The 23,435-nt window shown below is 40.9% G+C and overlaps 2 protein-coding genes across 2 annotated transcripts in view; one reads left to right on the top strand and one right to left on the bottom strand.

Annotated features, from left to right (window-relative positions):
- Positions 1–14,666, top strand: part of c1qtnf4 (C1q and TNF related 4) — a 35,200-nt gene extending 20,534 nt beyond the window's left edge. Inside the window, exons 2-3 of the mRNA XM_032517949.1 lie at positions 8,462–8,823; positions 10,311–14,666. Coding sequence (XP_032373840.1) covers positions 8,467–8,823; positions 10,311–11,117 — 1,164 coding nt within the window. The 5' untranslated portion in view covers positions 8,462–8,466 and the 3' untranslated portion in view covers positions 11,118–14,666. The remainder of the gene's footprint in view (positions 1–8,461; positions 8,824–10,310) is intronic.
- A 4,579-nt stretch (positions 14,667–19,245) lies between these two features.
- ndufs3 (NADH:ubiquinone oxidoreductase core subunit S3) overlaps positions 19,246–23,435 on the bottom strand; it is a 5,728-nt gene continuing 1,538 nt past the window's right edge. Inside the window, exons 3-7 of the mRNA XM_032519304.1 lie at positions 22,242–22,339; positions 21,377–21,526; positions 20,612–20,737; positions 20,378–20,497; positions 19,246–19,541 (exon numbers count right to left, since the gene is read on the bottom strand). Coding sequence (XP_032375195.1) covers positions 19,371–19,541; positions 20,378–20,497; positions 20,612–20,737; positions 21,377–21,526; positions 22,242–22,339 — 665 coding nt within the window. The 3' untranslated portion in view covers positions 19,246–19,370. The remainder of the gene's footprint in view (positions 19,542–20,377; positions 20,498–20,611; positions 20,738–21,376; positions 21,527–22,241; positions 22,340–23,435) is intronic.

Here is a 23,435-nt window from a genome sequence, read left to right as displayed (position 1 = left end):
CCTTTAATTTTTACAAATTGCACCCCGGTTATTAGCCCTCTAAGTGGCCATTATCAGTTGTCATAACTACCATTATAATGGTTCAGACTGGGAAAACTGTGAAACATGTAGCTGACATTGTTTAATTGAAACAAAACTACTTTAGGATTTTACTTTAGGAAAAGTAAAAAAATAAGCATGTTCGTAACGTAACTTAAGCTACGTATGTAAGCTAAGTACGTTAATTACTTGACGCAAGTTAAAGTAAATCAACGTGTCGACCTTTTGTTTAACAGGGGGCACGAACAGCGGTCTCCCGGGTGAAAGTCCTGTGTTTGTACAACACATCCATCCATAGAACGTAACAGCCGTGAAACCAATCAGAAAAAAACATTTTATTTGTCCGATTCACAGCTCTGTCCGGTGCTCCCTCAATTCGTTCACTCGGCAATGTTCACATGATTTACCTTCACTACCTTATGACTTAAGTTTCACGATAATATCTAATGTCTGTCGCAACGTCAAGACAAATAAATGACTCTGACCGAGTTTTATAACCACCTTCTAACGATTGGGACAACAGGAGCGTACGCCAACTCTAGCAAGACTCTCATGATTTAATTCCAATATTGGACATTTTGTGCGCCGGTGCATTTGCTTGAAAAGTTGTTTGGTGTAAGGTCGACATTAGGATTACCGGGCTGTCTTGTGTTTTGCCCTTGCACCAGACCTCCACCCTGGCAAACACACACATAGGCCTGTAACAATTATTAGTTGTCTAAGTGATTCTTATTGGCTAAGGTCTTAACAGGTATAACTGTTGATGGTAATTGTTGATTTTGTTCAGACAGACTTAACTTTATAAGTAATTACTGGTCAGACTGTGTAGTTAAAGCTATGCTAGTTGGTGGCACGTGACCCTATACACGTTCATAACACTAAAAAAGGGGGGATTTAGAAAAATGTTTTATGATAAAGAGACGTGGTGTACTTCATAAGCTGTGTACCTGTGCTACTACATTTTTTATATTTTGACAGAAACACAATTATATTGTTAACCGCAATTCTTTCTGAGACAATTAATTGTACAGCAAATTTTGGATTTGTCACACACACACGCACACACACACGCACGCACACACGCACGCACTCACGCGTGCTGCTCATTCGGGCATCACTCAACAGAGCTGTAGGGACTGGAGTCGCCCGTCCATGCAGACAGTGATTGCTCACCTGAGACCATGTTTGCCGCCAAAGTACCCCATAAGATCAGAGTCCTCCTGATAACACTGCAGCTGTGGTCACTGAGGCGTAAAACCCTCTCATCTTCCAAAACAACACTTTTATTCAGTGCGTCAGTATTAAATGAAACTGGCAGGAAACAAAATGAAAAGGACAACAGTCTCTGGGACATGGTACATGGTGGAACGATAGTGTAGTACTCCAGCACATCAAAGTAAACCGACTACACATACGTCACCATCCTGAGACTGCAGCGAGGACACACACTCCCTTTGTCTAAATGTTTAAACAGTAAGAGAAACCCAAGAGCAGATCCAGGACTCTCGGGGGGGGGGGATCTCTAAGTCTGCTCAAGCCTCTAGGAATCCCCCAGGAGGAGATGGAGGAAGCTGCTGGGCAAAAGGAGTCTGGGCTGGGGCGGGGAGGGGGTCCATCCTCTAGGGATTGTAGCTCAGACACAGATGAGCAGTGAGAGACTGGATGGATGGAGATCATTACTATCAGCAAAAACTTTGCAATTAATATAATTGACGGCATTAGTCCAACTAATCGGTTTCCTCTTCCATAAAATGAATAAATCTAGAGCTGCAAAGACTACTTGACTGAGGACTTGAAGACTACTACTACTTTCCCACACCTAGGTTATACTTGGGTGGACTGCCCAGATAGATTGAGACCCGCCCAGGTACATAAAATCCAAATATTTTTTTTTTTCCCCCAATCAATGTATTTTTTCCAGCACACACAGACCAGCGGTCTCCAACCCCTTCCCCTTGTGAAGTCGCGCTCTGAGTGCACGACACACAGCGTCCTGAACGTCATTTATCAGGGTTCGGTTGTTACCCCTGTACGTGGTAGTCTCCTCCAATCTATAGCTTTCTTATGGCGCTAACGGGAGCTATCCGCTAACGAAGCTAAACAGCGAACACTATGTTTATGATCTCCAAAACACGGAATAAAACACTTTAAAACAAACACAGAGCTAACAAAAACTGTTTTTCTAACTTTAGATCGCCTTAGTCTTTATTCCTTCTTTTATTTAACAGGAGTTAGGAGGAGACAGTGTTGAGATTTTCATTAACATCTAACCATTAGTATGGACTGTATATTAAGGTTAAGTTACAAATAATATTAAGGTTAAGTTAAATATAATATTAAGGTTAAGTTACATATAATAGCCTATTTGGGCTCCGGGTTATCAGGTATTTTATCTGCTGAACAATACCATTTGACAAACCAACCAGAAGAAATAAAAGTGATTTGGTGTTGCTTTAATGTTATGTACCCACCACCACAAGTCAATTCTTAACCTGTGGGAAACACTTTTAATTGATTAGTTGTCAATCAATAAAGGGGAACTCTTGTATAGCATTGTCAGGTTCCTACTTGTATTTTGTGATTGTACTAGAACAGGTTTACATGCAAAAAAACTTTTTTCCCCTCATACTGAAATTTGTGAAATCCATATAATAAACTTTTCTCATTACAAAACAATAACAGAAGATGGAAATCATTTCAAAAACGTTTTAGCTATCTATGATTGATTAATTGCTAACGTTAGCTCAAAACGGCATTCATCTGACAGCCTTTGTTGTGTTTGATGCTAACTTGTAGCCAGCAGTGAACCGACTTGGTTAAGTAGTTCCATTTTTACTGTACTGACAACAGAAGTCTCTTGTTAGCATCTTGTAGGCTACTTGTCGCACACTCGACTCAAATCTGCCCTCGACTCACAGCGGTGCTACATTTTTGACCGCTCAGCGGCCTCCGCTGTTGTTGGACTCCGGAGCCTGACACTGACTGTAGCATGTAGCAACTATAGTTAGCAGTAGACAATAATAGTATAGTAACACTTTCTATAGTCAAAAATCACAGATAAAAAGGCTTTTTACCCAAATACTACATGACCAGAAATGTTTCTGGAGTAATGTGACCCAGAATTGGGGAGAATTTCAGAATCAGAATCAGAAATACTTTATTGATCCCCGAAGGGAAACTCGGTGTTGTAGTTGCACAAATATTATAAATAGAGTAGAAATACAAGAAATATAAGGAATTGGATACGTACGGTATTATTTACATAAAGGAATGTTATTATACATTATTTACATAATTACCGATTTGGAATGGTGAAAAGTTAAATAATAATAATAATAATAATAATAATAATAATAGTATTTGAAATTGCACACATGTCAGGCCAGTGTTATTGCACAAAACAGATAATACAGATAATATTGTCCAGTTTCAACCTCTCTAAGTGTGTGTGTCAGACACTTAGAGGGAGGAGTTAAAAAGTTTGATGACCACATGCAGGAATGACTTCCTGTGGCGCTCTGCAGTGCATTTTGGGAGAATGAGTCTGTCACTGAAAGTGCTCCTGTGATTGAGCAACAAGCCATGGAGTGGGTGCGAGACATTGTCCAAGATGGCATGTAGTTTGGACAGCGTCCTCCTATCCTATCTCCTATATTAACAGCATTGGCAGCCAAGATGACATGATTTACTGCCGTTAAAATGTAGCAACAGTACATGCGACAATGTTAACGTAAAAGCAGTAGCTTAAAAAAAAGAAAGACTAAAAAAACACCAATAGTTCCTGCCTCGAGCAGATATCTAACCATAGAAGGCCGGCTTAGAGTCGTGTGACACTTGGCCGAGAGTAGTGAATATACATTTACCTCATTATTAGATAATAGGTCCACTATAAATGAACTATTTTGATAATTGGTTAATAGGTTTGAGTCTTATTTTTTATGGACGTCACCTTGGGCCTTGGGAAAAACTGATCGACGATCGTCTTTGGTGTTATTCACCTTCTATCTTAAGGAGCACAATGGTAACAAGCCTTTGGGTTTATTGTGTTTTTTATCCTTCTGTACACCTCTTGATCGATGTTCAATAAAGTTTTCAATTAATCAACAGATTTATCGACTTTGAAAATAATCGTTCATTGCCGCCCTAAATCAATTCTTTAATCTCCATGTTGTCGTCATGATAAAGTGCTGGTGGTCATTTGCTGGAGGGTTGCTGGTGAGTGGGGTGTAGCGCCATTGTGAGGGAAGCAATGAATATGTAATATCTTCTCTTGAAACAAGTGTCATCAACAGCGTCCATTGAGGTAATTATCTTGTGCAGGTTACAGTGAAGCTGCTCAGTGAAGTGTAAAGTGTTGTTGCACTGAGAGGCACACATCACTGTAACAGTGTTCACTAAATACTTGATTAACACGGTTATCATCCAGTGATGTGGTTGGGGTTAAAACAAGTATGTTTATCAATTATCACATATCACCGTATTCAACAGTCAATGTTGACTTTTAGTTTCACAGGGGACAAGAACAGCGGCCTCCTGGGTAAAAGTGCTGTTTTGTTTGAACCCGTCCTCCTTCCTCCATTGTCACTCTTTATACCAAAATCACAATATAAGTCAGTAGAGACAAAATGATATGAAGTGACACATGAAAAGCAAAACAATGCATAGCAATAACATGCAAAATGACTAGAGAAATCGGCGCCATCTGGTGATACCAGACTGGCTTAAACCAAGTTAACTTAAGCAAAAGCATTTCAATGTGGCTCGGGAAAGGGAAGTTTGGGGTCCCCTACTGGAGCTGCTGCCCCCGCGACCCGATACCGGATAAGCGGATGAAGATGGATGGATGGAAAAGCATTTCAAAATCTAATTAAATTGCCCATTGAAACACAATGTGACCAATCTAAAACAAAATAATACTCATTTAAAGTGGTGCCTTTAACTACGGAAGAAGTGACAGACTAACTATAAGATTTAGTATATACTATATACATAACTACTATATATGGTTATATCTATATACTTTTTCTACTTCTGCTCCACTCTTTTCTGTTGTATCGCTCCTCTCTGTGCTTAACTCCCATGGGTGCTCATTATGGAAGAGCTTTGTTTGATGTATTATTTCATTGTCGTTTGAACTTGAAGCATCAAACTCTCTAGTCCGCATAGTCTGTCAGCATGACTAGTTGAAACGGATTACGCAGACAAACAAACACCCTTTCTTAGCACAAGCCGCCATTATATAAACACACCGCACCGCTGCAGAAGTCAGCTTTGTTGGTATGGTTAAAAAAACAAGTGTAGGAAGGAAGATATCTGCATTGAACGGGTGCTGCAGCATCTTTGTTCCTGCTGCAGCGGGACAATGAGACCAAAAAAAAAAAAATCAGTTGTGCCTAAGTGTAATTAACCAAAATAATTAGTTCCCATCTAACCCTCATGTTGTCCTTGGGTCAAACTTGACCCGTTTTCCTATATCAATGTTTTTTTTTTAACTACCCAATTGTAATTACCCAAAATAACATGATTGATTCCACACTCTTTGGCAAGTACAAATCTCTACTTTCGTTAATTTTGGGGCGTCTTATTCAGTTTTTTAGCATTTGAACACATTCCTTTAATTTTAGTCTAAATAATTCCTGCTTTTCTAACTCACACATTAGGTTTAATTTCCTATAAATGAGGTTTATTGATCATAAATTCCAAAAATAACTGTAAAAATAAAAAGATAATAAGTTAGTGTTATGTAGTGTTGAAAATGTCAAAAAAAAGTAACACACATTAAAAAAAAGCACTAAAAGTGTTGAAAGATGGAGGAAGATGAAGAAAAAGTTAAAAACATTTATAAAAAAGCCTCAACAAAAGTGTTGATTTTCAATGTTGACGGGAAGACTACACGAGGGTTACAGAGGTTGAGGAGAACGTTTAATTTCAACTGTAAATAACTAAGGCTGTGTGTGACTGTAAAAACAGATGTAACAGACAGAAAAGACAAAAACATGCAACTCATAAAGCAGAACATCTAATATCGTCGCATTGGGGGAAATGGGTTTTACCATTCAGGGATGACACTCTGAATCTAGTCTTGCATTGCCAGACCTTCCTCCACGGCGCTGTGGATCCAGCACAGGAGAAAAGCCGTTGGTATTTCTTTAAACCAATCACAAGTGTCTTGGGCGGTGCTAAACTTTGGTCGCGGTGATTGTGGCTCTGCTAAATAGTCTTGGGAAGTAAATGTAAATGTGCTGTATTTATATAGCACTTTTCTAGTCTCAACGACTACTCAAAGCGCTTTTACATCATAAAGGATACATTCACCATTCACACACATCCATACACTGTGGCCGAGGCTGCCGTACAAGGTGCCACCTGCTCATCAGATAAACACTCCCACAATTCGGGGTTCAGGGTCTTGCCCAAGGACACTTCGACCCCCAGACTTCCGATTGGCAGGCAACCGCTCTACCAATGAGCCACAGCCGCTCCCAAGGAACATTTGCAACCAGCAAAAGAAAACGAAAAGTTAATGGTTCACACAATACAGTAACGTGAGCTATTTGAATTAGCTGAATACATGGTTAAATCTAATTGGCTCTAACCTGTGTGTACTTTGCTCACAGTAATCCCACCAACCGGTCCCAAAACATCCCAGATAGAGAGGAAATGACTTAAACATATTCTTTGTAAATCTTTACAAGAATTCCCAGACAAAAACAAGCAGTCCAGCCTAGTGCAACATCAACATTTTCTTCAAAACATGACATTTTAAGCGTGTAGTTTGCTAGCTTGAAGTGTGTGGTTTTCCTAAAGCGAAAAAGACAACGGCAACACACGGACAGTATGTGATTCACACCAGTTATAGATTAGAATAGAAAGCCTTTATGGTCCCTATACACAAGTGCAGTACCTGTGCAACGAGATTGAAGCAACCCCTTTACAGTGTCAACACGAAATAGAAAAATAGAAAATATAAAGTATAAGTAGTGCTGGTACCAGGAGTTGAAAGTAACAAAACAATTCAAGTACAATTTTGAGGTATATTTTATGCAACTTATTTACTTCTACTACACTACATCTCAGAGGGAAATATTGTCCTTGTTATTCCACTTCACTGCAGTTCCACCTCTAAATAGTACTGTGGCATATCTCATCTACACTGCTATGTTGAGGTTACATAACAAACCAGTCCTGACGCATGTGCAAATTTTGGTAGGTTTTTGTGTATGTTTAGGCCCTCAAAAACATGTTTGAATGGTAAAAATAAAATAAGAAGTCCTTCAGTTTCACCGTCGGTGCTCGGGCCCTAATAACTTTATCTACGGTGACGCCTCACTCCCACACTAGTCTGGCATTTCTGAGCCGTTAAAACAGAGACATTTGGAAACACTGATGTCCCGATTTCAGTATGAAAACTCAGAGGTTGCTTTGCAATCTGGATGAGAAGAAACGGATACCTTTAGCATAGTGTAGGTATGTACAGATTAATAAACTGTGGTAAGCACTGAACATGAAGGCAATTCCTTCAGGTCTGGGATCTCTCCACATGGTACAGTACGTCCTTTTGAGTCCTGTGTGTGTGTGTGTGTGTGTGTGTGTGTGTGTGTGTGTGTGTGTGTGTGTGTGTGTGTGTGTGTGTGTGTGTGTGTGTGTGTGTGTGTGTGTGTGTGTGTGTGTGTGTGCTTCCTGTTGGTTCATTAGGAGGCGGCCAATGAGACAATGCTTGTCTCTGCTAACAAAAGACACAAATACCTCCTCCTGCTGCGTAGAGCGCTCTGCTTGGATGACTTAAATCACAGCACAGGGATCGCGTGTGTGTTTTTGTCTTTTCTGCATATTTGTTGAAGCCTGTTTTGTGTGTTTTTGGGATGTGCAAATGAATGCAGCGCTCCATTATGCGAGTATTGTCTGTGTGTTTGTGAGTGTGTGAGGTTTCAGTGTTTTAACCTCCAAACTTGTATTTTTACTCAAAAAGGTGAAGCTTTGTCTGTTTCTCTCTCGCTAAAATGTGCACCTCGCAATAACTGTCAAGCACCAAAAGCTGATTACTATTAATATTGTATTCCTAGTTTCGGATGATTTTACACTATCAACATTGTATTCCTAGTTTCAGATGATTTTACACTATCAACATTGTATTCCTAGTTTCAGATGATTTTACACCATCAACATTGTATTCCTAGTTTCAGATGATTTTACACTATCAACATTGTATTCCTAGTTTCAGATGATTTTACACTATCAACATTGTATTCCTAGTTTCAGATGATTTTACACCATCAATATTGTATTGCATTTCTGCCAATATATCCTCCTAAATCCTACACACTGCTCCTTTAAAAGGTCTGAGGGTGGATTTTCATGTGGCTCAATATGTAAGCTGTATTTATGTAATGATGCAAATAGGGTTTTTTTTATGTTTCTGCAGATACAATGCTGCTCCCAGCGAGCGTTGCGATTGGCCTGCTGTGCCTCTGTCATGCGGGCGGAGCGTGGGGTTTCGCACGCCTGCTGGACGACGTGGAGCTACGCTCGGCTTTCTCGGTCGCCCGCACCAACAGCATGGAGGGCGGGCCCAAGATGACCGTGACCTTCGACGCCGTTTACGTCAACATCGGCGGGGATTTCGACCCCAAGGCCGGCTTGTTCCGCTGCCGTATCACCGGGGCTTACTACTTCTCCTTCACGGTGGGAAAGTTTCCGCACAAAGACCTGTCGGTGATGCTGATGAAGAACAGGAACGAGGTGCAGGCCATCGTGTACGAGGAAAACGCTGGGGAGGAGAGGAAGGTGGGTTTCACACCTCTCAACCACCGCTCGTACTCACTCGACAACGCAGTCTTACGACTGACGTCAAACATCAAATGTTACACAGACACGTTTATCTTGTTTTTTTTCCGTGCTCAGCACTAATGTATTTCAATAGAAGGCATCTTTCGGGATCAGGGCACAATTCTTTCTGCCAGTCGTGCTGCAGCCGAGAAGCTGTTTAGGTATTATTGGTATTTTTAGCCCAATAACCGCAGTTTTAATCAACATCATTCACGAGACCTTATAGAATAGAAGAATGCCTTTATTGTCATTATACACAAGTACACGGTACTTGTGCAACGAGATTAAAGCAATCCCTTTGCAGTGTTGACACAAAAAAAATATAAGAATATAACAGTATAAAATATAACAGTATAAAATATCAAAAATATAAAGTCAAAGATATAAAGTGTAGTGACTGTCAAGTATACATATATAAATCAGCTTGAATAAGCATAGGTAAGTGTTAACACTCAATAAATAATATTGCACAGTGATGGAATGAAATGATTAAGTAATGGTTTCAGTCATGGTTTTATGTATTTCTTTGAATGTTATTTATTGCCAGGGAAACTGGATTGCTTTTTTGTTTGTTTGATATTTTTAAAACTATAACGCATCTATCAACATTTATTTAGATGTTACCATGGTATTGATTTCTTTATTTTAATAAAATGTCGGTCTTATTACCAGTGAAATATTACAGTATGCTGTAAGACACAACACTACGATATGGGCAGAGCGGGGCGATTCAAAGCCGATATCCCACAATGCATAGCGGGCATTCATATCAGAGAATCTTGACAGCGATCAGCGGATCTTTAACGACAATATCGCTTCAATGTAAACATTTAATCAGTGGCTTTGTCACCGGCAACAACACATTGCTCAGATTTGTAGTAAGTTATGCTCCGTAATAATTAATTTTTTTTAAATAAAAAAAAAATAATAAAAAAAAAAAACCGTAGGAATACTCCAGAAGTGATGTAGTAATTGGTGTTGGTAGGTGTATTTGTATTTGAATAGCTAGGGTAGCCGCTTCCACCTTGCTACCATATTATGTGCTAAGCTAAACTAAGCTAAGCTAACCCTAGCTCCGCTGAGCTTCTCATCCAACTCTTGGTAAGACAGTGTAGAAGGGGCATTTTTAAAAAGGTCAAAATCCAAGTAAGCCTCTGGTTCAAACAATGACTGAATTATGTTTCCGGGTTGTTTATTTTCCCTCCAAGGAAATGTTGAAAATGGTCTTTTAATGATGTCAAAGCTCTTCAACGGGGTCCCAGTGCTACATGGCTCTTATCACAGAGGTTGCGTTTGTGTTTTGGGTGGGGAGTGAAAGCCGAACGGAGGGGATTACACGGCAAAATCCCCTGAACGCAACGCTGCGTGAGGTATATGATCAGATTATGTTTGGTGTCCATGTAAAAACAGACTCTTTGGATATTAAAGCCTGCTTCAATCCTCAGGTGCAGAGCCAGAGCGTCATGCTGCAGCTGGAGTTCGGTGATACCGTCTGGCTCCGTCTCCACGGTGACCCTCGCTACGCGCTCTACAGCAACACGGGACACTACACCACCTTCAACGGCTACCTCGTCTACCCCGACACCTACGGCTTCCAGACACACCCCCACCGACATCACCCCGCCTCTAACTCCCGCAACACCCCACAGCTGAGTAGCAACCAGGACACGGAGCACGTCAGGTCTGGAACGAGAGACGAGGTGGCGGTGCCGGTGGCGGCGGAAGAGAAGGAGTTGCAACGTAAGGAGGAAGAGGAGGATGAGGATGACGAAGAGGACGAACAAAGATCTGCCTTCTCGGTGGGGCGCACCCAGAGCATCGTGGGAGTCAACCAAGTGGGCATACCGCAGCACCAGCCGGTCGGCTTCGACACGGCGTTCGTCAACATCGGAGAAGACTTTAACGTGACCGAGGGGGTGTTCACTTGCCGCGTTCCCGGCGCCTACTACTTCTCCTTCAACGTGGGCAAGCTGCCGCAGAAGACGCTGTCCGTCAAGCTGATGAAGAACCACCTGGAGGTGCAGGCGATGATCTACGACGACAGCCAGGGCGAGAAAGCTCTGCAGAGTCAGAGCTTAATGCTGTCGCTAAAAACCGGCGACACCGTCTGGCTCTACTCCCACCAGAGAGATGGTTTTGGGGCCTACAGCAACCACGCCAAGTACATCACCTTCACTGGCTTCCTGGTTTATCAGGACTTCCCCGACACCACCACCAGTAGCAGCCAATCACATGCAGAGAAGAAACCCTAGCTACAGCACATGAGCTAGGGACTGAACGTTGTGGGAGGAATTCATGCAAAGTGGAAAAAGTCTTTGTTGTGTGCAGAGAGGTCATCATCTTCGACGCTTCCTCTTCATGTGAATTCCTTTCTCAAAAAAAAAAAAAAAAAACTTTTGAGGGACCTTGGACTGAGTGTAGAGCAAAAATGGAAAATATCTTCAATCTCCAGCTAATGGCTTTCCAGGATATAACTGTATCACACACACACATGTGGAACCTCACATGGCAGTAACATCAACTCTAGTTGAACATTTCTCTCTATAATGGAAACTCAAGTCAGTACCTGCTCACCTCTGTGCCAGCCGAACTCTCGTTTAAGTTAGAAGTATTGCACCTCCGTGTCATTGAAATTCATAGCAGAACTATCCTGTGTCCACTCTTTGTGACTAAAGTGTTTCATATTTAAATGATTAACAGTGGGTTCAAAAGTTGACACATTTTTTGGTGGAAGAAAGTTAGTTCCAGCATCTCACTTAAGATGATAACAAAATGGTAATTCAGTCTGATTATCAGGCTTAACGAATATGCTGATTAAATTGGATGCACACTGTATGCTCTATTTAACTAATTGAATTAGCAGCAGGTGGGGTTTGCTCATCCTACATGCTGTACATGAAGGTGGGGAGGTCACAGTTTTTATCCTCATCAAAGACTTAAAGACTGCTTGTATATGTAAAAAGTCACTTTACTGTCGTTATGTCTTTAGAGGCATGTTAAACTGGTATGAACAGTGCGTTTTGTGTCAAAATGAGTTTTTTTTATTTTATTTTGGAGTGTTTCTCACTCAGATACTCCCAGCTACACAGCGGTAGGCGAGGGCAACAGGACGAAACTGTTTAGGATAAGACTGCATATCCATCCCGTACCAACTGTTGACCACATGCTACCTCTGGGCCTGCGGGGATCTGGACCATAATTTGATTTCTAATTCTAGCAGCAGTTTAATTCATTTCTTCAGATGGCGACCACTGTGGGGAAAATTGAACAGCTTCTCCCAGGCCACGGTAATATGCATGTCTGTTGAATTTCACGCTGCCGGGAGAAAGATGAGGCTGCTCAAATTGTAATGAACCTTGACTTTATGAAATCACCTCCTCTGTTGGAGAAGCACTATGTGGAGTGATACTTTGCTGTGATTGAACGTTTACTTTTTTAAATAACGGTTAACTGGAGGGGGATTTCTGAGAAGTTTTTTTTAACCCATATATATTTAACCTATGGTTTCAATACACCAGACCATTTTACTTCATGAAAAAAAAAAAGTATTACTTCAGCAAAGGAGAGCACTAACTGCAGTTCCAAGAGATTAATTTATGTTGCCAACTCAATACAATAAAAGAAAAAAGAGTTTTGTGTTCGGTGCTTGTAAAACAACATTTAAAGATACACTTACTGTGGCCGGGTTGGCTCAGTTGGTAGAACAGGCGCACATATACGTACATGGAGGTTTATGCCTTGACGGAGAGGTCCAGGGTTTGAGTCTGACCAGCGACGATTTCCTACATGTTTTCCCCCTTTCTCACCTAGCTGTCCTGTCCATTAAAAGGCAGAAAAGCCCCCAAAAATAATCTTAAAAACAAAGATACACTTATTATTATTTTTCTGTCAACAACAGACCAAAGTCTCACCGCATCAACTTCCCAGCCAAACAAATGAGACACAGTTAGAGACATTGGAGTATTTAACAGACAAGCATTCAAACCAGTGCACTTCAACAAAGCACAACATTAAAATGAAGTTATATTGACATATTTACTGTGAAATATCTCAAATAAAAAAACACCATAGAGACAGAATGCATTTAAGTCCCGTCCCCACCAGAGGGGAAAATCAACTCTCCGCTCTCTATTGACTTGTATTGCGTGACGTTGCCTCCTGGTCATTGCCGTCTGTTAGAGAACAACAGAAAAATGCTTTAAAGCTGCTGTGTGGTTATATGCACTATCAACAAGGTCAATAACTCAAAACTGAAGTTATTATAAGCTGCCAAACCCCAAAACTGAGTTTTTATAAAGACCAAAGTGAGGTGAGGAATCAGCAGGGAGAACAAGAAGACACTATGCTAACGTTATGACAAATGTTACGTGTGCTGCAAGCGTTTTGTCACCAAGTCAGATATCCAAATGTCCGTTTTAGGCTAACTATATTCATGTACAATATGCTAAGCTAAAATATTTTGACAGTATGTGACCCGTGTTACAGTGGAATGTGGATAAATCAGAAAGCTATGCTGCATTATGTTTACCTTAGCTTGCTAACGTTGAGCTAACATTAGCTTACTAACAGCTAACTTGTCCTCTCTGACACTGGTTGCTAAACTAATCCTTTGACATGCTTAAATCTAAGGTTTTTTGGTAGCTCCAGGGACTTTTACTAGCTCCAGGCACTTGGTTAGCGTTTCCGCTAGCTGCATTTTGTGGTGCCGATTGTTTTCCCCTACGGTGGACGTGGTTTTGACGCGATGCGCTCCGTCTTTATCAGGATAAATCTGAAGGTGGGGCGGCCTCTAGCTCACCCAGTAAGAGCGTGCGCGCCACGTAAGCTGAGTCCTTCACAGCGGCCCGGGGTTTGAATCTGACCTGTGGCCCTTTGCTGCATCTCATCCCTTTTCCTGTCTATCCAATAAAGAGAACCCCCCCCCCCAAAAAAAAAAAATCTTTTAAAAAGCCGCTTCACACCTCCTTCTAAAAACTAATAAGAGACTTCCCACTCTCCCCCAGGCCTCTCTTCACTCTACACTGTCACTAATCAACAATTTCCTGTCCTGTATGGCTGCACTGACTTTGAAGAAAGTGACAGAATTTTTGGAAAATGAGATGCTAATTTCTTTTTCACAGTAAGAAAAGTATACTGGGAGTTTGCCTCATTTCAGATAATGTATTCTGTCACAGTCTGACCCGTGGTGGTTTCTCTATTTCAGCCTCAGTGAGAGTTCAGTGCACAGAGGTGGACTTTTGATTGCTTCAGTTTTACTTTGAAGGCGGACCTGAGCCAGTTCAGCGGGTCATGATTAGAACTCGCGCTGTGTGAAGTGACTTGAGCATAACTCATCTGAAGCACTTGTGTGATGCATGCATGTAACTGAAACAACTAAAAATGTAAAAGATACGTTCTCGTGACTGCTGAGCAGCTCCACGGGCCCCGTCCAAGACGCCTGTTTACTGTGTATTTTTCTCAAGTGAATCCACTGTGCAGTAACTGACAATATGTTGGATGTTTCTGGTCTGTGCTTCTTTTTTTTCTGATAATACTCATGGAAGATTGATCATTGTGCATTAGAAACTAGCACGAGAAGACATGAGTCAAAATGTGGTTGAAAATTCTTCCAAAATAAGCAATTGTGTATTTCTCAAAAGCAAATACCTAACCAAGGAAAAAAACAAGGAAAAATAACAAAGAATAACCTTTTGACCAATGTCTTGTTTTCAGTAGTCTGGCTCATGTTGACTTTTTGAAATGTTTTCAGTATTTCTTTCATGTAAAATGAATGCTTCAATAAAAATGTTTGACAAAATAAATTAAAAAAAAACAGTAAATGTACAGCCCGAACTCTTATTGCATCCATGATGTGAACCAGAGGTACATTTACTCAAGTACTGGACTTACAGGGTTATACTTTAGTTTTTCCAATTTATGCTACCTTTCTACTCCACTATACTTCACAAAAGGTAAATATTGTACTTTGTACTCCACTGCATTTTTCTTAGTTACTTTTCATCCCCTTCTCGTCAGGTGAAAACCACATATCTCCAGATGTGTTGATCTTGAATGTTTTTGATAAACTGAAGGATGAAGGTTGCTTTATGTGTATGTGAAGGTTGCTTTATGTGTATGTTATGAGAATATTCTCCTACTTCTTAAGCTACATAAAGTCTTTAAAAAGCTACATAAAGTCTTTAAAAAGCCTTTAGCTGGATCAGCTGGAAAATGCAGCGTCACAAAGCTGAAAACAGGGCTGTTTCATCATGACACCATGAAAAGTTGACTTTTTAGAGACACGTGGACAGGACAGCGAAGCTGCAAATTATGATGATCTTATAGAATATGATGCGTTGCTGTAGATGGAACTACACAACAGTATATGATAAGGAGTTAAAAATAGCACAATCCTAAACATCTACAGCAGGAAAAAAGCAATCTGAACACTTCTTCCATCCCTGATGCAAACTCTGATGAAAGCAGCAGCTTTCAGAGAAATGTGATCTTTTTTGATGTTATATTGAGTGCTGCAGCACCATCTGCTGGGCGGCATGGCAGATTCACGGGACAGCAAAAAGAGACAAGAAGAAGAGAAAGACAGGTTGGTCTCTCATAACAAATACATTTCAGACATCCACAATCAAAGTAAGTATGAATCTTTGGATCCTAATTATTTTAAAAAAGGCACTGAAGACAAATGTTACCAGTTGTTATGTTGATAAAGGGCTTTTACATAAATGGACATAAGTTTTGTTTTTTTTTTCCAAAAGTGCTCCAGTTTGGGACATTTTATGAGAGGATTTAGCAATATTTGAATCTTATGACAGTTAGCAGGCTCTTTGCTTATTTTGCCACACCGCTGTTAATCTCATACACTCAAATTGCTAACTATAATAATAATAATAATAATATGAATACATAACAGATGTTTACTTTAGCGCAACTACCAATGATATAGAATACAGAATCCAAAAGATTCAAAAATGGATTTTATTATGAATTTATTTTTACAGATATGTCTGCGTTTTCTTATTTCCATTTGAAAAGTGCAAAGAAAAAAGTGAGGTCAAAATTTCATTGTAGAATTTGGCGTCTATGGATTCGTCTTCTTATTGGCTTAAAAGGTAGGAGGGTCTCGTGACATCTAGTTTTAACTGGTCCGAGCAAATGTCAAAATCTCCCGCATGTGGGTCTGCCATCCGTCCGCGTTATGTTTCGTTGTCCCCAGGGGCTCTCCCAGGCTCCCGTGCACCCAATGGCTCATACGAGGTCTCATTGGAATCTGTAGACTACAGAGAATACAGTGATACCCACATCATCAGCATGTAGCAGCCTCGGGGGGGGGAGACGATTTGAGGTCCGGAAATGACAAACGTTTTTTCCGTTCAAGATCGTGAGGCAAACAGCTCGTTTTGGATAAAAAGGCTTGGATTTCTATATTTCTTTATTTTTTTTAAACTTCATTAAAGTTGTATAACTGCTATAAATCATCCTATGCTTTGACAGTGTGCTTATTGACTCATGAGATGCTAAGCTTTCAATTGTTGTGCCGCATGAGTGTATATTTTGAAGATTTAATGCTTTAAAGTTATAAAACGTTTACGAGTGGAGGTAAAAGCAACGCCACCGCCACAAAGTGTGCCGTCCACGGTACAGTGCCTGTTAATTAATTATTGCAGTGAAAATTGTTGATATGATCAAAGTAGAGCCCGACTGATTTATCGGCGTTGCATAGTTTGTCCTCCAGAGGGCGCTCTACAACTTCCCTTTTGGCACAACAGATTGCCACAAACCCTTTGAGTGAGGACTCATTAATAACTACAAATAACTAATGTTAAAGGGAAATCTGTTTATGTTTTGTTACCCGTTTCTGGATTTGTTTTGTTTTTTTAAATATAGAGTATATCGGCAAGGAATATAGGAATATCAGATTTTTAAACCACCAAATATTTTTTAAAACCACCAAATATTTTTTAAACCACCAAATATTTGGCCTTCAAAATCCGTTATCGGGTGGGCTCTAGATCAAAGAATAAAATGTTCAAACAGGTAAAATGTATGGCCAAAAGCAAGTTTACAATGTTGTACTCACGCAAAAAATGTTGCTTTACCGTTTTTACTAGGCTACAATTAAAATCACTTTTGTACGATGTAGATACGTTTTTGTTTTTTTTAAAGTGGGCTATTTGAAAAGTACTTGTTAACGTAAAATGTTACTACGTATAACAAATGAAAAAAATTGTATATTATGAAGAGGTTATATGAAATACTTACTATAAATGACACCTTTGGGCTACAAAATTAAGTGCTTTAACATGTCAACATACACACTTTGCACCACAAAGCTCTGATGTCAAGAGAAACTATACATTCTGATCCATAGAGCCACTTTGGAGCCTGTTCATGCAACTGACTATCAATGTGAAATATACAACCGCCTTCCTTGGTGTAGCCTCAAAAGAATTAAACAGAAAGGACTAAATTAAGACAATTGGGCCTGAACAAAATGGCCGAGAATAAATGACAACCGGGCACTGCAGCGGGTGCAACAAACATTGATAAAGTTCAGTACTTCTAATTGAATCAACAGCAGAATAACACATCACCAAAGCAAACACACAGAGGTGTATATACAGCACACACACACACACACCACACACACACACACACACACACACACACACACACACACACACACACACACACACACACACACACACACACACACACACACACACACACACACACACACACCACACACACACACACACCCACACACACACACACACATTGTACTCACTTAACGTCATATGTGGTCGTGCACTGAGAAGTTCTCCCTCAATCTGCTCCAGGTTCAACTTCTCTGCTCCTTAATTCTCCTTAAATCAAGATATGACCTAATGTAATTCTGTGTGGGATGGGCCACTAAGTGGCATGACAGCTAAATGAAATACCATTCATTAAAAGCAGTCCCATATGGTCACAATCAGCAGAAATGCATCTCTCCTAACTGAAGGTAACAGTTCCTCAGAGAGGATCCACCATGGCATGAGCATTTTAGCATTCAGCATGTTAGCCACACACAGCATGCACCTGTTGGGTGTGCTGATTTGGGTCACTTAGCATCTTCTTCTTCTTCATTTAATGGTGAGCAAAAAAAATTAGGTGTATGCCGCCACCTTCTGTATCGGAGTATGCAACAACAGGACCCTGTTAAGTCCATATTCTGTTGAAGTGAGGGGTCACTTAGCATGCTAGCCGGGTGGTGCATTAGGTCCAAGGGGGTAAGACAACATTAGCATCCCATTGACTCCCATTCATTTTGGCGTCACTTTGATAGTGAATAGTATACATTTTTACTACCTGAAAATCAATGACCTTACCTTATTTTCTGTGATAAACATGTATTCCTGACTCAATTCAGAAAAATCTAATGGATATGACCACTTTTTTTGATTTTTTATTGTGTGCTAGTGCTGATTGCATTTCCTAAACATATACTGCATGTTATCTCAATTGTTTGAAATTGAGAAACAGACAATATTTTATAATAGATTTTGAAGTCAAATTTTATTTCAGATTTTTTTTTAAAACCCCAAATAAGTCCCGGGTCAGTTTGACCTGAGGGTCCCGAAGGTGAAGACAACACCCGGGTTAATACAGCTGTGGCCCTCACCTGCCAAATAGTTGGATTGTCGTGTGATACGTGATCTTGCAATTCTCGCGTGGTCTTGCGAGATCACGAGAATCCAGCTGCAGTGAACGTTAAGTAATGACCCAATTTTTCAGTGAACATTAATATTTATTTTCCATATTGCGAAGAAATTTGAGGTAGTCATACTTTACTTGAGTCTTTTCTTTTCATGCCAATCAGAGGAAAATATTGTACCTTTTACTCCACTGCATTTATTTGAGAACTTTAATTACTTTACAAATTAAGAATTTTGCACAACAACCATATGGAAATTATAAGTAGAAGAGTAGAAACCATCATAATCAATTAATGGAGAAAATGAGTTTATAGTTCAATAGGAGCTCCCCCTCAACTACCTCAGTTAATGTATTTCATTACTTCCGACCCTGACCAAAAGTATGTGTACACACCTGGTTAGAGTCAGTTTTATTTTAACTCCAAGTACTTTGAACGCCACAGCACACAACAAACGAAAAACTGATTTTAAACAAAATAAGTGTGTCCCTGCAGCCAGGTGGAAACATCTGCTGGAAACCAGAAGAGGGGAGGCTGTTATTGCAGCAGATTAATGCTCATGATTTGAAACGACATGTTCAACAATCACACACGGGTGTAAAGTTTGGTCGTCCACATACTTTTGACCATATAGGGTTTTTAAAATGAGACATTTTACAGTCTTGCCAAAACAAAAAACTCCACAAAAATCCTTTTGAAGTTGGTTTTATTAGCATTTTTATTTACATAAATATTTCAAGTGGGTTTTGTTCAAGATGCTAGGAGTCCCAAAACGACATTAACAGACAGAACGCGGCGATGAAGCAGAGGGACGTCATTTCTTCTCCGGGGCGGCGTCTCCAGCCTCCAGCTTGGGCGCGGCCTCTTTGGGCTCCCTGTAGGCGGGGAACACCTCCCAGGGCGTGTTCAGGTCAAACTTCCTGAACTCCTGCGACAGCTCCACAGGCTCCGCCACGACGCGCTTCACTTCATCGTCGTAACGCACCTGGAGAGGGAAACATGCTTCAGTCTGCAGGTTGTTGCAGTTCAATCAACTCTTGTGTTGTCCTCGGCTCAAATTTTACCCTCATACCTTGTAACTCATACAACATATACATCCAAGTTCTTTGCAGGTGAGAATATCAATTACATTGAGTTTTGGGTTGTTTTATTTAATTTGATGGCATTTGAAAATTTGTAACTGGTTTCAAATCAGCATCCTGACCACTCATCATGTAGCAGCCGGTGCTCAGGGACCGTCTATAAACTACAACACAGACAACAAAATATCTATTAGTTTAATGATTAAATAAGGTAGTGTCTCCAAAATTACCTCAATTATAACTTTTCTCCACCTAGTTGTACTACAGCACTTACTTTAAAAAAATAAGTTTGGAGACAATACCTTATTTAATCATCAGATTAATAAATATCTCTGTGTCGGTGTGTAGTTTAGAGACGGTCCCTAAGCACCACCGGCTGCTACTAGGTTGGAGGACGGCTCATTTTGATGAGTTTTTAGATTGTTGTTTACCCCACTACGCTAGGAAAGATGAGCCATTTGTGATTTATATAATTCCGCTATAGAGTAATTGATCCCATAAGTTTGAATCTGTGACTCTCTTTCTAACTTTGCTCACGTTTATGAAACAGATGGCACGGATTATGAATACGTACGCACGTTTATAAAACTGAGGGAATGGATTTGTATTCTGTGGTTTAGTTGTAGATTTTTCCAGCTGACCCCAGGGGGGCTTCGTTTGAGATTATAGGCGACTGGGTAGAGCTTCCATCCTGTCTGCAGCAGGTAAACTGAGTCGACGTGCTGCTGGCAGAACTCACCTCTACGTATCCTGAGAGAGGGAAGTCTTTCCTGAAGGGGTGACCCTCGAAGCCGTAGTCCGTCAGAATACGCCTCAGGTCTGGGTGGTTGGCAAAGTACACGCCAAACATGTCCCATACCTGCAGAAAGACACACGCGCGCACACACACATTTACTCTCAGTTTTTCCAAAAGTCAGTGGAATTACGTAAACACTGAGACGACTCAAGATCGGGCCTCCGCGCTGGGACTCACCTCCCTCTCGTACCAGTTGGCGGCCATGTGGACCGGGACCGCGGAGTCCACCGGCGTTAACTCATCTGTGTACGTCTTAATGCGGAGACGAGAGTTGTAGCGCAGCGACAGCAGGTGGTACACAATCTGTAAAAAAAATAATAAAACACAGATGCAGACAGACAGACACACACACACAAAATTCAGAAAGATTGAGATGATATGCTTCTCAGATTGTCAGGATGGCCCCTGCATATGAACACCTAAATTCTAACTATAAAACATGTAGTTTTAGGGGAGAATGTGAGCGTTGAATAAAAGACAAATAATGCTTTCCTCAAATACATGCCTTCTGAGGACAAATTTGAAGTGGGAAACAAAGTGAAGTTGTAAAAAGATTGTAACTTGCTATACATTGCAGAATATGTTTAAAATTGCAATAGTGTCATATTGTGACATAAGTATTATGATAATATCGTATCGTGGGGCCTCTTGTGATTCCCACCCCTAATGCAAAGGTTAAACCAGACAAGAGACAAAGATCCTCTGAGCAACAGTTGGATAAGAAGAGAAGAAATCAACAGTAGTTGCTCAGCATCTAAACGTGTGCTGATTTAAACAGGAACAGGTTCCTGTTTCAGTGTCAAGTCCACAATAAGGCAGCCAATGAGAAGCTGGAATCAACAGGCAACGTGTTGCACAAGGAGGTAAAAGACAAAGGCATGAGTCTTACATGTCACCCTTTGTGACACGTTTCTTGGTGCGTGTGCAGGTTGTGAGGGCTACCTCAAAGCGGTTCTGGCGGGTTGGGATGTCCACAGCCGTCAGATCGATCATGTTCCTGAACTGGCCGTTGGTGTGATCCCTCAGGAAGGTCAGGACAGGGATCACTCCGTCAGGATGGATCATCACCTCCAGCTCGTTATAACAGGTCACCTACACATGTACACACACACACATTTTCAACCCTCTTTTCTCTCCCCACCCCCTTGTTTCTTATATAGTCTACAAATAGTCATTTGTAAAGTTACAAGGGGATACATTTAAAGCCCTATTCACACGGATTAGTATCATCTGGGGACCTTGTGTGATTTAGAAAATAACCCTAGACATTTAAGCTACTAACAGCACTCCACATTTTACAAACAACAGAGCTACGTGTTGAAATCGAGCGGAATTCTCCTTTAAAGGCGGCGTCCGCAAGCCCCCCCCCCCCCCTTGCCATTCCATATCCGTCTTCGCGAGCGGGATAAAAAGGCGCACAGGAAACAAGAACCATGGGAAAAAACGATATACGACCCCCGCCAAATCAGAGACACGATTTTACTTCACTAATAACACACAGACTGGCACAGATTAAAATCACAGACAACCTCCGTAAAAATTACAAATTAGGTCACCAGGTAATACTAATCCTGTGTGAGAAGGGCTTAAGACTGGTTTAATAAAAGCTATATTGAAAAACAAAATTGTAGAGGTCTGATCAGGCCTCCTAATTCTTCACGCATCAGCTCTGCTTCTATTGCAGCTATTCTATAGTCATCCTGGTGGATTCACATATCAGGCCGTTCGTTACGACTTCACTGCTTTGACACAGTCCGCAGCAGGAGGCACAAGGGGACGATCCGCTCTGATACTCTAATGAACTGACCTGGACCTGCTGGATGTATTTGGGCATCATCTCAGCCACGTACTCCCCGAACGCTGCCAGCTGGCTGTGGGTGACGGCATCCTTGGGCCTGATGGTGGCTGCAGGAAGGACAGAGGAGACCAGAGGTTTAGAACGACTGAACACCGCACAACTCTCCTGTCCTAACAACTCATCATTAACATGGCAAAACAGGTAGTCGTGTGACATTGTGCTTGAGTGACTATTTCAAGTGTGACGAAGGAAACAGGGCTGCACCATATAGCGTAGTATACACTAATACTTAGGTGAGATCTGACATACAGCTTCATTCAACCAAGTCTTTTAAGTATTTATTCTTTGCGCAAAGAAGGTTCAGGTCATCACGAGAGTCTGAGAGAATCACTTGCTTATTAACTCTCTCCAAGCTGACAGCAGCGGGGAGGGGGGGTCAAATTAACAGCCCTTCGGACTATCAGTCCACCTGACCGCCATATCTGTTACCGTAACGGGAGGTGGAGAAAAGCCAGTCTCTACACTTTAGATAAACAGAAGAACATAAAGTTAGGCCATCAGAGGTAAAGAGTTCACACAGCTAAAAACAAGTCAATAGTAAGGTGTGCTAATAGACAAATATGGGATTTCCATTACAATGGCGTTGTTGAATATTGAGATGATGATATAACTTTACATTACATGTCATTTAGCTGATGTTTTTATCCAAAGCGACTTACAATGACTACACAGGTCAGAGGTCACACGCCTCTGGAGCAACTAGGGGTTAAGTGTCTTGCTAAAGGACAGATTGGCGATGTATCGGTCATGTATCGCAGTGGGAATCGAACCCCGGGCTTCCACACCAAAGGCGTGTGATATATCCAGTGGTGCAGTGGAGGCCCTTCATGGCCAAATATCTGCCGCCACAGTATCAGAAATAGGGCAGACGCACAATGTGTATGTGTATCCAACATTAAAGACAATACCTAGCCCCATCAATATCAATGTCAATATAATATAATATTGATGTATTAACCAGCCCTAATTAGTTAATGTGAACTCACTAGTGATGTTACCTGTGAAGCCCCTGCTTCAAAGCATGTATCAAAGACATGAACCCATTTGTAAAAGTTATAGCCAATTTAGCCGGTCCATAAGCACCATCACAGTGTGGTTTGGAAACTGCACATTACAGGAAAGGAAAGCTCTCAAGCGTGTGAT

The sequence above is a fragment of the Etheostoma spectabile genome, chromosome 1 (assembly GCF_008692095.1).
Source record: "Etheostoma spectabile isolate EspeVRDwgs_2016 chromosome 1, UIUC_Espe_1.0, whole genome shotgun sequence".
In the NCBI taxonomy this organism is placed as follows: domain Eukaryota; kingdom Metazoa; phylum Chordata; class Actinopteri; order Perciformes; family Percidae; genus Etheostoma; species Etheostoma spectabile.
The sequence above is the reverse complement of the archived record's forward strand: the minus strand, read 5'-3'. Positions and strand labels throughout refer to the sequence as shown.